The sequence below is a fragment of the Pelmatolapia mariae genome, linkage group LG12, assembly GCF_036321145.2.
Source record: "Pelmatolapia mariae isolate MD_Pm_ZW linkage group LG12, Pm_UMD_F_2, whole genome shotgun sequence".
NCBI lineage: Eukaryota > Metazoa > Chordata > Actinopteri > Cichliformes > Cichlidae > Pelmatolapia > Pelmatolapia mariae.
In genome coordinates, this window is record NC_086237.1 from 24,370,743 (window position 1) to 24,382,932 (window position 12,190).

The window sequence follows — 12,190 nt, forward strand, 5'->3', positions numbered from 1 at the left end:
CTCTTCGATTGGGTTAGAGAAGCTTTTTGGCGATCTACAAGCCCGTTATACACACACACTCACAGAGAGTGTTGGACCTGCTCTACTAATGAATTCACTTGTTTGCTTGATATTTCCCCATTGTGTGTGTGTGTGTGTTACAGCCATCGTTATGATGTTTTGTTATACTTGTGTTGACCTCCATGTCTCCTCCAGGACCCTCAGGCAAGCTATGATGTCAACAGCAACGATGTGGATCCCATGCCTCGATATGATGCGACCAACGAGAACAAGTAAGGAAAATAAATAAGGAAATCTACCCCATAACAGAGAGAGCAAGAAATTTAATTTTAACTGTAACAGGGTTTTAGAAAATAAGCATGTGGCTTCACTGTTTTGTTTTTGCCAAAAGCTCTTCAGGATAATTTTTTTCCCTTCATTGATTTCTACAACAAGCTCTATGCTTCAATATGTTTGTATTTGCTGAGTCCTGACTTTGTTGTGGTGCAGTGAGTTATATTAGCATATTTTTCTTGATGCATGCTCAATCAGTCAGGTAAGGAAATCCCGAAAAGTTGATTCTGTTCGCTTTTTCAGTGGGAGAAACGTCACTCATCCAAGTGACTTCTTCAGTCTCAGCTGACTGCAGTTTCCTCTTAGTCTTATAAAAGGTACATTAGCATAATGACTAAAACTAGCACCTCTGACGAACAATGGGCTGTGAGGTCAGTTTCTGCGTCATTAATATGCAAGTTGTCATGACCGTTGATCAACAACCACTGATCGCATTAAGTTCACCAGGGAGGATGTGAAAAATGACAGTTTAGCCTTCTTAGCTGTGAGATTTCCATCAGTAATGGGGGACATTTAAATGTTGCTGTGTACCATAAACCTACGCATATGGATCAGTATTTAAGGTTTGACTCATCACTGGAGCACAAACTGGGTGTCCTCAGGACGCTACAATACAGAGCGAACACCAGCCCTACAGATATAGCGGCCAGCGAAGCAGAAGAACATCACATCAAGAAGGCCCTGAGTAAATGCTGTTATCCCAGCTGGACATTTGTCAAAGCTGGGAAGGCACCTAAAGAAAGCTTTCTTTCTTCTCTCCAGCCGATCCAGGAGAGAAGAAGGACAACTGTTGCCTAGGCAAAAACCCTTGGTGATCCCATATGTGTCAGGAGTATCGGGACTGTCGAGAAACATTTTCTCTAAACACCGCATATCCGCAAAATTTGTCCGCATCAAGGATCTGGTCCCCCGACACAAACAGAGTAGTGTGGTGTATTGGGGAAACCAAACAACCTCTGATGAAGCAGATGGCTCAACACAGAAGAGCTAACTCATCAGGCTAGGACTCGGCAGTCTATTAACACCTACAGGCCAGTGGACACTCTTTCAATGATAAGGATGTACGCATCCTGAACAGGGAGGAATGGTGGTTTGAGCGGGGAGTCAGAGGCCATTTATGTGAAGAGGGAAAGACCATCTCTGAATCGAGGAGGGGGCCTAAGGGTACATCTTTCGCCCTATTACAATGCTGTGATTGCAGCCATTCCCCAACTCTCTGTGAACGGTACTCATGGGCACTGATCAATGATCAATGAGCTTTGATCAGTGGTTGTTGATCAATGGTCATGACAGTTTGCATATTAATGATTCAGAAACTTACCTCAGAGCCCATTGTTCATTCAGTGGTGCTAGATTCAGTCATTATGCAAATATACTGTTTATAAGGTCGGGGAAACCTGCAGTCAGCTGAGAATGAAGAAGTAATTTGGATGAGTGATGAAACGTTTCTTCCCCTGAAAACGCCACGTCCAGATGAACAGAATCAACTTTTTGGGATTAGCGTATTTGATTGTGACATTTGTGGGTGGGTTGTGGTTTTTCTGTTTGGAAGAGTGTGTGCGTGCGCGTGTGTGTGTGTGGGGGGGGGACTCGCTTGCCTGTGCACTTGTCTTGTGCCAGTTTGGCTCAGTGAGTGATTTTTGGGTGTGTGTGTATGTGTATTTGGCACAGCAGCTCAAGTTCCGTGGCAATGGCTCAGTCCCTGCTGGTAATACGTTGTCTTAAAGAGACACGAGGGCCACGATGCAGCTTAACGAGCTGGTTTCTGTTTTGGTTTAAATTTATATTTGACTGTGATGCATGTGGAACAGAAATCTGGTTTATTTTTGTTTTTTGAGTTTATCATTCTCTATATGATGATTTTCTGCAGATAATTTTATCTGAATACATGAGGCACGTAATCTGTTAGCTATGTAAAGGGATAAGCTAAATTTAACTACATCTGGAAACAAAATGCAGATTGTTGTCAGCAGTTACATGCTTGTGGATTTATGTCTATGTGTACAAGCAGCAAGCAGGAGGGGATAAACAACTGCATTATCACTATATTAGTCTCCTTTACAGCTCTCTGAAGTAACGTCTTTGTATCATTTATTTATTTAACAGTGAACGTGCATATTACCCACAGGTTATTGAAAAATAATTTGACAAAAATGGGGGGAAAAAAATATCAAAATCACGTCAGCCAAGATGCTCTTAAAGGTGCAGTCTGTAAATTTTTGATTACTTAGTGTGAAATTACGTCTTCCAACAAACTGATGCATTCTCATAAACTTAGAATTAATCCATGAAAAATACATAGGAATGGGCGTCAGTTTGGGGAAGCCACCATGTTGCCCCTTCATCTTGAATACAGTGGCTGAGAATGCCAAATTGGGAGGAGAAGAGAAACTGTAGGTGCACGTGGGGCTTCCCGGCAAAACTTAATTAGTGTCTGACCTTCAGACTCGAGATATAAAGGGTCATACACATGTTTTATCATCTGAGAAAGGGTCCACCTCACCAAAAAAGCAAAAGCGCAAAGAGACAATCCAATAATAAAATTTTATCCTCTCCATTATCTTCAAGCCTCACCTACTGTACTAAAGTCAGAGCTCTATGATACACAAAAACCTGCATTAAAAATGCTTATTTATTCCAGATATTGTTGCAATTATTTGTTGTCAGTACATTAGACATGCGTCCCTCACAATCTCAAGATGGCTCACAAAAGCCACTAATCAATAACAGCAGCTGGTTATAAGCCAACGTAACTCCAGCTAAGTGTCTGTGAGTCTAGCAATGTTGGGTTAACTTAAAAAAAAAAAAAAAAAAGGTGGCTAACAGCAGCAAAAACAGCTGCATGTACCGACAAAAAAGTTTGGAAATCGACAACAACTAACCTTAGCATTGCTGTCATCAGATGGAAGAGAGATTCACGGACTTATCGAGTTGTTTCAGACTAATTTCACAAATTAATTTTGCAGGCTTTTTGAGTAATTGAACATGAGCACATATTGATGGCTGAGGTAAAAAGCAGACTGACAGCTTACACTCACTACAGATGGTGGCCGGAGTTGTTTGTCCTACTGTGGTCCCACCATAGGTGGGATTACACACTGGAATTGGGAGGGGTAAGAAAACAGTTCTAAGTTGATTACAATCTGTAAGTGTATTGACATCGAGTGGTGAGATTTTACACACTGTAGATTAGGTTAAGGAGGTACAATTTTATAGTACAATATTTTTCTTTCTGTTTAACCTATTCATTAACCTACAATTAGGATCATAGGTTTTTAGGATCCCCATTTGCTGGCTTTGATGTTACCACTATTTATACAACAGTACGACTCTGTTTGATAAAGTGACTTGAAAATGTAAGATTTAGTAATAATATTCAGATTGACTGGGGTTAAACAATCCCAAGAAAAATAAAAAACAAAAAAATTAGAGATTATATCGAGCCTAATTCATAAAGAACCAACAAGAATACTTTGCACTGGGGCCAAAAGCAACAAAAACAAAATCTGATGGCTTTACCCTTTTAAAAAATTTTACAAAGTTAAAAAGTTAAAACTGTCTTCTTTTGAAACAGCCCCATTTAGTGTCATTCATTGCACAAATGCATAGTTCTGGGTGAACTAAGAGACCCTGAGTGGCTGTGACACAGATGTGCAAAAAATGGAAAATACAGGCAAACAAAGACTGGAGAGACGGCCACACAGACGATTTTATGGATTACTGGAGTGAAGTGAACTGAGTGGGGGACTGTTGAAGCATTTTGAAAAAAGGAGCCAGCAGCTTGGCTCATTAACTTTGATAAAGGGGCCTATCACTGATGTGCAGCTATTTGATGTGTTATACTTTAACCCTCACAGCTGCATTTGTGTTAACTTTTCTGTAGGCCTCTGAGGCCATCCAGTATCTGAAGGTTACCAGACCTTTACAAATGGCATATGCATTTAATATCTAGGCTGGATTAAATTGAGCATAAATCAAAAGATCCAGTGCATGACACAAAGGTCATGTTAAAGTTGCTTTGTCAAGTGGTAATGGTTTGATAAACAGCCTATCATGTAAAACATAATGCTTAAAATTTGAGCATTACTATGACTATTGGCAAAGGGGTCCCCAAAATAATTTGCTGTAAAGGGTTGCGCTCTGTTTTCAAGTGCAAATCTGCAAATTGGAACCATTTACAGCAACAAAGCCAGCATAATGTGTTCTTTACTCTCACCCATGTTGTCTTTGTACGAGCAGAAACTCTGACATCATTGCAACACATCACAGCGCATACATCTGAAGTGTTTAGTCTGAAAACATTTAAAATTGAAATGGCTCCAGTCGCTTCTAATGTGAAAATAGGCATTCGCCCTACCAGTGTTAGGTTTATGAGGTTGTAAATTGGGAAAGTGGCCCCCCAGTGGGGAGAAAACTGTGACCCCAAAAGTTTGGAAACCTTTGATGTTGAAGCAATATAGATTTTCTGCTTATAAGTATTTCTTTTTTTAATTTATTTAGATTAATAGTAGCAGAAACACAGCACCTTAGTTAAGTGAGGACAGTGATTACAGATAATTTGAGTCTATCATGTAACTGTGGAGCAAACTTTGCTCTGACTCCCCTGGGGTCGGTGGGTGTTCATGATAGCTAGATGCTGGGTTTCCGTGGCAACGGTCAGAGCTGTTTCCGGGACAAGGGGGAGGCGGGATGATGCAGATGTTCTCTGCAGGAGGTGAATGCGTGTGTGAGTGTGTTTGTGTCGATCCAGAAAGTGGTGTTTTTGAGCAGGCGGCGGACGCAAACATGCCATGTTTGTTTACGCTGGTCCCTGACCTGGGCCGATTGTCACCACTGCAGTTACTGGTGGAATGTTACCCTGGTGTGTGTCTGTGTGTTTTTGTGTGTACATGTGTGTATTTTTAACTGTAAAAGGAAGTGTGAGCACTCTAACATACTAGATTTTTTTTTTCATTTATTTCCTGTGTGCTCGTAGGGAGCACATTACTTGCATGCTGTGCTCAGAAAATATCACAAAAGGACCTGTGTGTGCGTGCATGCATTTGGGGAGCATTGGCATTGACTACTCCAAACATTTGTCCTGATAGTATTACAAATGATGAAGTACCTACTCTTTCATCCTCTGTCAGGGAAAAGAAAAAACAAGAAATGCAGAAATATTTGTAGCATTTCTTACATTTGTACACTTCAAGCGTATAGTTTATGATTACTTCAGCAGAAATGTACATATTTGTTCATGAAAAAGCGCGGTTACACGTCTGTTGATTCCCCTTCAGATGCAGCATGTTTATGTGGTGGTTTGCGTGTGTGATCCTGCTTGTGTATATATTTACTCATCTGGGACATTCTCCAGCTCAGTTACATGATCTGTGAGAGTGTGTGTGTGTGTATGTGTGTTTAGATTTTTGTAATAAGCTCTTCATTCCCACTCTTTCCCCAGACACGGCACACGGTGTGCGGGTGAAGTTGCTGCAGCTGCAAACAACTCCCACTGCATTGTGGGAATTGCCTACAATGCCAGAATAGGAGGTGAGCGATGTGTTATATTTGCACTTTATCAACAATGTTTGACATGACATCTCTTTCAGCAGAGACCTACGTCATAAGGATTTATTAGTGTGATTAAGAGTTAAGAACCTCTAATGCATTTCAAAGGATGCTGAAGAGAACTGCCACTGCTGAACTTTGTCTCCTCTGGTCTCACTGCTTTTGTGAATGTCATTAACCTATGCAGAGTTACTGGCTCACCCTAAACGTTAGGGTTTTTTAATATCTCATGCACATCATAATCTCACCGACAGGTTACCTGCTTCTGTTTATATTCATCATAAACCCGACAACTGAAATGTCATTAGACATCAAAGGACATCGTAGCACAAATGTGCTGTACATATGTGTTTCTCCTAATTCTTTAAAAATGTTATTAATGACATTTTCGAATATTTTTAATGTTGCATTAAAAAAAACATCTTCCTTCAAGTTACAATTATAGATGAACACAGTATGACCAACTAGTGACACATGAATCGTTGTGCTCAAAATGCCTTATTTAACACCTCTATGCTAATACCATATAAGCCATTTCGAGTCAGCTGCTCTTAAAAATAAAAATAAAAACACTGAATCATGTCTTGTTTTTAAACTGGATGTTCCAGAAAACTTTGACCTATTCAGCTTTTGACTGTGCACACCAAACGCACAGTGAAGCATGGTGGAGGGAGCATCATTGTTTTGGGCTGCTTTGCATTTAATCTCTTGGATGCCTTAAAAATCACTGAGGGAATAAAGAATTCAAAGTTGTATAAAGAAGCAGCCCCAATAATTATTTCATGGAGGATGTTGCTGAAAGAGGATTTAACTCGAGTTCACATCAGATTGAGAGCCTGAACTGTAATTACCGTAAATCCCGGACTACAGAGCGCACCTGATTAAAAGCTGCATGCTCTAATTTTAGAAAGAAAATCAATTTTGTACTTGTACAGGCCGCACCAGATTTTAAGCCGTATGTGTTTCACTTGTAATATGAGATATTTACACAGAAATATTATACGTGAGGATTTTTAACGTTTAATTTAATCCGTAAGGTAACATAAACATGGTAACATAAACGTTATGGTAACATACAAAAATACATACTGCAAATGCTTTTTTTTTTTTTTTTACCTCGAACAGCGCCTGTAACACGGCTACCTTTAAGTATACGTACGTATCGGTAACACACAAATTATGTTGCTTATGTTTTTTTTACGGAACAGTGCACACACAACATTACAACGTCTCTTAACAACCGGTAAAAATATATACCGTATATATACTACTTATCAATTTTATTGGTCTTACTGTTACCAGGCAAAATGTTTTTGGCCACATGAAAAAAAAAAAAATGCATTAGCCGCACGTCAGTATAAGCCGCAGTGTTCACAGTGTGGGAAAAAAGTCGCGTCTTATGACCCGAAAACTACGGTAATCGGTGTGTTGAATGAAGGTTCAGCTATTTTTCTGTTATTAGTTTTGTTTTTTCACCAGTTGTCTGTTGAAAGAGAATCAGGCTACGTGTTATGAGCAGTAATTCCATAGATGCTTGAAATTTTAGAGGTTTTACAAACTTTTTACTTTTTATTTTTTCTTCTTATTATTATTATTATAGCTTATTCTGTAGATTCTTAAGCTATTGATCTAACTTGATCAAATGCATGCTTTATTTCTGTGTTTATGCATCAGGTGTGCGAATGCTGGATGGAGATGTAACGGACATGGTGGAGGCCAGATCTCTTAGCTTGAACCCACAGCACATCGACATCTATAGTGCCAGCTGGGGACCCGATGATGACGGAAAGACCGTGGATGGACCAGCAACTCTGGCCAGGCAGGCCTTTGAGAATGGCATCCGCACGGTGGGTACACGTACACATGGACTCTCGTATACATGTAGAAACAAGTAAACATGTGATTCATTGTTTAAACAGGACTTTGGCATTAGTATTCATGTGGCAAGAAAAGATGTAAACACACACACAAAGACACACTCAAAGCAGATGTGCATTTCACGCTAATATAATTGTAGTCCAAGCTGCTCTCAGGCTATCTCTACCTGTGAAGCTCCTCCGGACATTAGAGAGCAGCTCTGCTCTATTAGCATATATTCATTTACATATTCATAGCCTGTTTTGCATAACTGCAAGCTGGTGTTGTGATGTTGGCTGAGTGGAGTGAAAAAGCAATATCAGAGGTTAAGTGGGGTGAAGTCATTTACTGGTTATGTCTCACAAATGTGCTCATTAACATTAAAAGTTTACTTTAGATGGCTGTTTCCATTCTGGGCAAGCAGATGTTGACCTTTTGAGGGGTGATCCAGGGAGGGAGGGGAATCGGTGGGGCTGGTCAGCGGTTATATGGACCTTTAAATTTTCAGACTTGACTCTAGAAGATGAGAACGAAAGACTTGTGTCGCAAAACAGGAAGGGAGAGAAGGAAAAGAGTGATGGAACAGGCTGTGAGTGTTAGAAGAACAGGCAGGCTGGCCTTTAACATGAGGTGAGGTGAGGGGGATATCTGTCCCACTGGTATGGGTAGGGCACGTGTGTCCTTGCATGCTCACCAACCGTTTGAGCCTGAGTGGAAATGGCATGTTTGTGAGTGTAACAAGTACTTGTGCATATCTTGAAGTGGCAGTTTATCACAGAGAGCCAAGGTGTTAGAAATAACACTGACAGCTGTGGGGAGATACCCTGGCTTGTCCCAGTTTAAATGCGATTGTTTGAATGGGAATTGTTGTTTTAGGTGTTAATTAGACTGCCTGTGTATATTTTGTAAGAGGGAAATCCCATTAACACATTTGCAGATTTTTTTTTTCAATAGTTTTCTGAAGTGCTGTTTTAATTTGACTCGATCAGTTATTATTTTTAATGAATAGAACTTTTAATCAAGGTTATTTGTGGAGGTATTGCTTTTTTATTTTTCTCAGCTGCTTATGAATGCTGTTTGTCCCGTGTATTACCTCTCTCCTCTCCTTCATCGTCCTCTCTTATTCTTTGTCCCCTTCTTTCTTTTCATAACTGCTCTTCAAAGCGCTCTCCGTCCCTCTCATCTGTCAGCATTTGCTCCTGTCTGATACCCTCCCTTCACAGAGGGGCTTCGCTCGCTTATCGCTGCCTGACAGAAGCCCCCTTTTGAAGAACTCCATTCTACCTTTTATTCCCGGCTCTATGTCTGTGTGTGTCTGTGTGTGTGAGTGAATGCGCTTATTGTGCGAGTGTGCCTTGACAAACGTTGTGAATTTTAGCACCTGTGTGTTTGTCAGAGATCTCTTCTGCTGACTCCTGGGTGAACTTTGACTGTGACATCCTCAGCGTGTCTCCGCTGGGTTCGCGGTGTAGATCAAAATTAGTTTGAACAAATGTGGAAGTACACTTTCTAACTGAAATGGTAAAAGAAAAAACTGAGGCAAAATTGTGTTAATGTGAGTGTGAGGCTCACCCTTAAAATGGGCTCTCCATTAGGAAGATTTTCTGAATACGACTGGGATTTTTTTTGTTTGTTTGTTTTTTTTTTTAAATGTTCTGAACACCAAGATTTGTATTTTCGGTTTGTGTTAGGTTTATGTCCTGTGGCAACCTCTGGTCACATAGGGGGGGAAAAAATGTATTCCCTTACTGGCTGATGAATGGCTGCTAGCAGTTGCTGAGTAAAATTCGTTACAAAGAGGTATACGGTGCTGCAGTGGATGCATACTTTGCTTTAGCGATCAGTGGTTGGCAGGGAGGGAGGAACTGACAGGTCTCTGACTTGCCTGCATGGCTCGGGCTTCGGGAGCTGATTTCACAGCCACTGGCAGCAACCTCCAGCACCCACTGACCAGTCAGTCGAAGAATGCAGTTTACTTATAACCGGTTGTTTTCAGATGGTTGAGGCGGTCTCTCTACGCCCATGTAACCAGGGCCTAAAATCTGGAAAACATGCACATAAAAAACTTCCCGTCTTGAAGTCGTGAAGACTTCCTTTCTGCCAAGCAATGCCAGTGATCTATCGTCTGTATTTGTTCAGTGCTTTCTTTTCACATTATAATGTGACTGCTTTGATGTTTACATGGCAATTTCAAAGAAAAGCCACAGAATACTAAGCAAAACACAGTATCTTTCTCTAGGATGTAACAAAATGGAAATGTTGAGTAGAGGGGAAAGATGGTGCGTACAAAAGTAACAAGAAGCAACAAAATTGGAGTTGAAGGGTAAAAAATGTGGAATTAAGAGAATTGAAGAGCCTGAGTTACTGTTGATATGCAATTCCTTTTAATCATACAAAGTATTTGACAAATTGAAGTTCATAGTTTTTACTAATGAAGTGTAGTCAGACTTCAGAGGTGATACAATGCAATGTACAGTTCAGGAAAGCGTGCATCTTTTTAATGTAATTTCCTGTAGCTCAATTATTGCAATTTAAAACGAACGTAATAGTTTCCAGTAACGTCTGTCAGTCAGTAAACGATGCTGCATGCTCTGCTGCAGTGACGTGACAAGACAGAAGTGAACCTCGCTCAGTCCAAGATCCTAAAAACCCTCACTTACACAGCATGGCTCCAAGCATTGCCAACATCTTTTTTTTTTTTTTTAGGGGGAGGCAGGCACACACATCCACAGTATTTGGCCAGTTAAAACATTATGATTACTAAACTTGGATCAGATAACATCAGTTCTGTTGCCAGACACCCACAAGATCGTTGAGGACTTTAACTGTCTGGCTTCTCTCTGATCTTTTTCTGCTCTTTTGCTGTTGCTGGTAAAGATTTGTTTTTTCTTTTTTCTTCAAGCAATAATTTCTGCACATAAAGCCCAGAATCTATCGCTTTCATTTTTAAAAGACATTAAAAGATCATTTTAAAATAAAGCCAAAAGTCTAGCGGGCAGCAACTGCCTCCAAGTACTAAGACAATGTGAAGTCTTTTAATAAAAACCTTCTCTTGTTTCTTCTCCTGTCAGGGGAGAAAGGGCCGCGGCTCCATCTTTGTATGGGCTTCAGGAAACGGCGGGCGCAGCAGAGACCACTGCTCCTGTGACGGCTACACCAATTCCATCTACACCATCTCCATCTCCAGCACGGCTGAGAGCGGACGCAAGCCCTGGTACCTGGAGGAGTGCTCGTCTACACTGACCACCACTTACAGCAGCGGGGAGAACTACGACCGAAAGATTGTAAGTGCTGAGTGAAGGAGAATAAGCACCAATGGGTGATGACTGATGATTTCAGTTAAGCACCAAACGCCACACATTTATTTGTCCACATCCAAATCATCCAGTTTAGGTGATTTATGCGTCTGCCTAGGATGCCTCCTGGGTGATGTGTTCTGGGTATGTCCTACCAGGAGGAGGCACTGGGGTAGACCCAGGGCACGCTGGAGGGATTATGTATCTTGACTGGCCTGGGAATGCTTTGGTCTTCCCCTTTTCTTTTGCTCAGTCTGCTGCCATGGATGAGTGGTGATGGATGGCTGGATAGATGGAGGAAAACCCAGTATAGTATAATTTCAAATAAGCATACAGTATGGCTCCTGTGCACCTCCCAGGTGAAGTATTTCCAGGCATGACCTGCTGGTAGGAGACTCCAGGGTGGGCCCAGGACATGCTGCAGATATTATTTCTCTCGCTAGTTTGGGAACACGTCTGTTTCTCCCAACAGAGCTGAAGGAGGTGGATGGGGAAAGAGAGGTTTAGGCTTCTCTGCCTTTAATGCTGCCCCTTTAACAGAGTTAAATGATGGATGGATGGAGGTATGATGCAGCATGATAAAAACTGACATGAACCTGGCCTCGTGTGTGCTTGTAGGTCCAGTTTTGTAGCCTTGTTTAACTCAGATCAACCACATCAGTCCCGCTGACCTGCTGGGATGAACAGTGCCTGTTGGCCTCTTCGAGTTGGCTTGTCTGGCAGCGTCTTGTTGCATTCCTCATACTGATGCTACTACACACACACACCCCTGAACACGCATGCTGTGTATGATTTATCGCTGGCTGTGTACTCTTTGTTCACAGTAGAACTTCATATATTTGATATATGAGTGTCAGCATATCTACTTGGGCACATACTGCCCTGTTGACTCTAATACTATTGAACCACATTCTGTTCTCGTGTATATGTGTGTGTGTCTCTTCAGATAATCCCCCAAACTTTTCGGTCCAGAAAAGGTCCTTTGATGAGGGCTAAGACTGGAAGTTAGCCAGGCTTTCCTTGGCTAACTGACTGTCAAGCTGTCTGACTAGTTCGCTGCTTAAAGTCCATACAATCAAAGGGAACATGCAGCTTTTTAATAACACGTTTTTATGCTACTTTATACTTCTTACACAGTGTTTTTCCTTTCTTCTTTA

The 12,190-nt window shown here is 41.1% G+C and overlaps 1 protein-coding gene across 1 annotated transcript in view; it reads left to right on the top strand.

Moving 5' to 3' along the window:
* The window catches only part of pcsk5b (proprotein convertase subtilisin/kexin type 5b), an 87,842-nt gene that overhangs the window by 19,411 nt on the left and 56,241 nt on the right, over positions 1 to 12,190 (top strand). Inside the window, 4 exon segments of the mRNA XM_063489127.1 lie at positions 196 to 272; positions 5,774 to 5,862; positions 7,555 to 7,727; positions 10,809 to 11,021. Of these exon segments, the coding sequence (XP_063345197.1) occupies positions 196 to 272; positions 5,774 to 5,862; positions 7,555 to 7,727; positions 10,809 to 11,021 (552 nt within the window).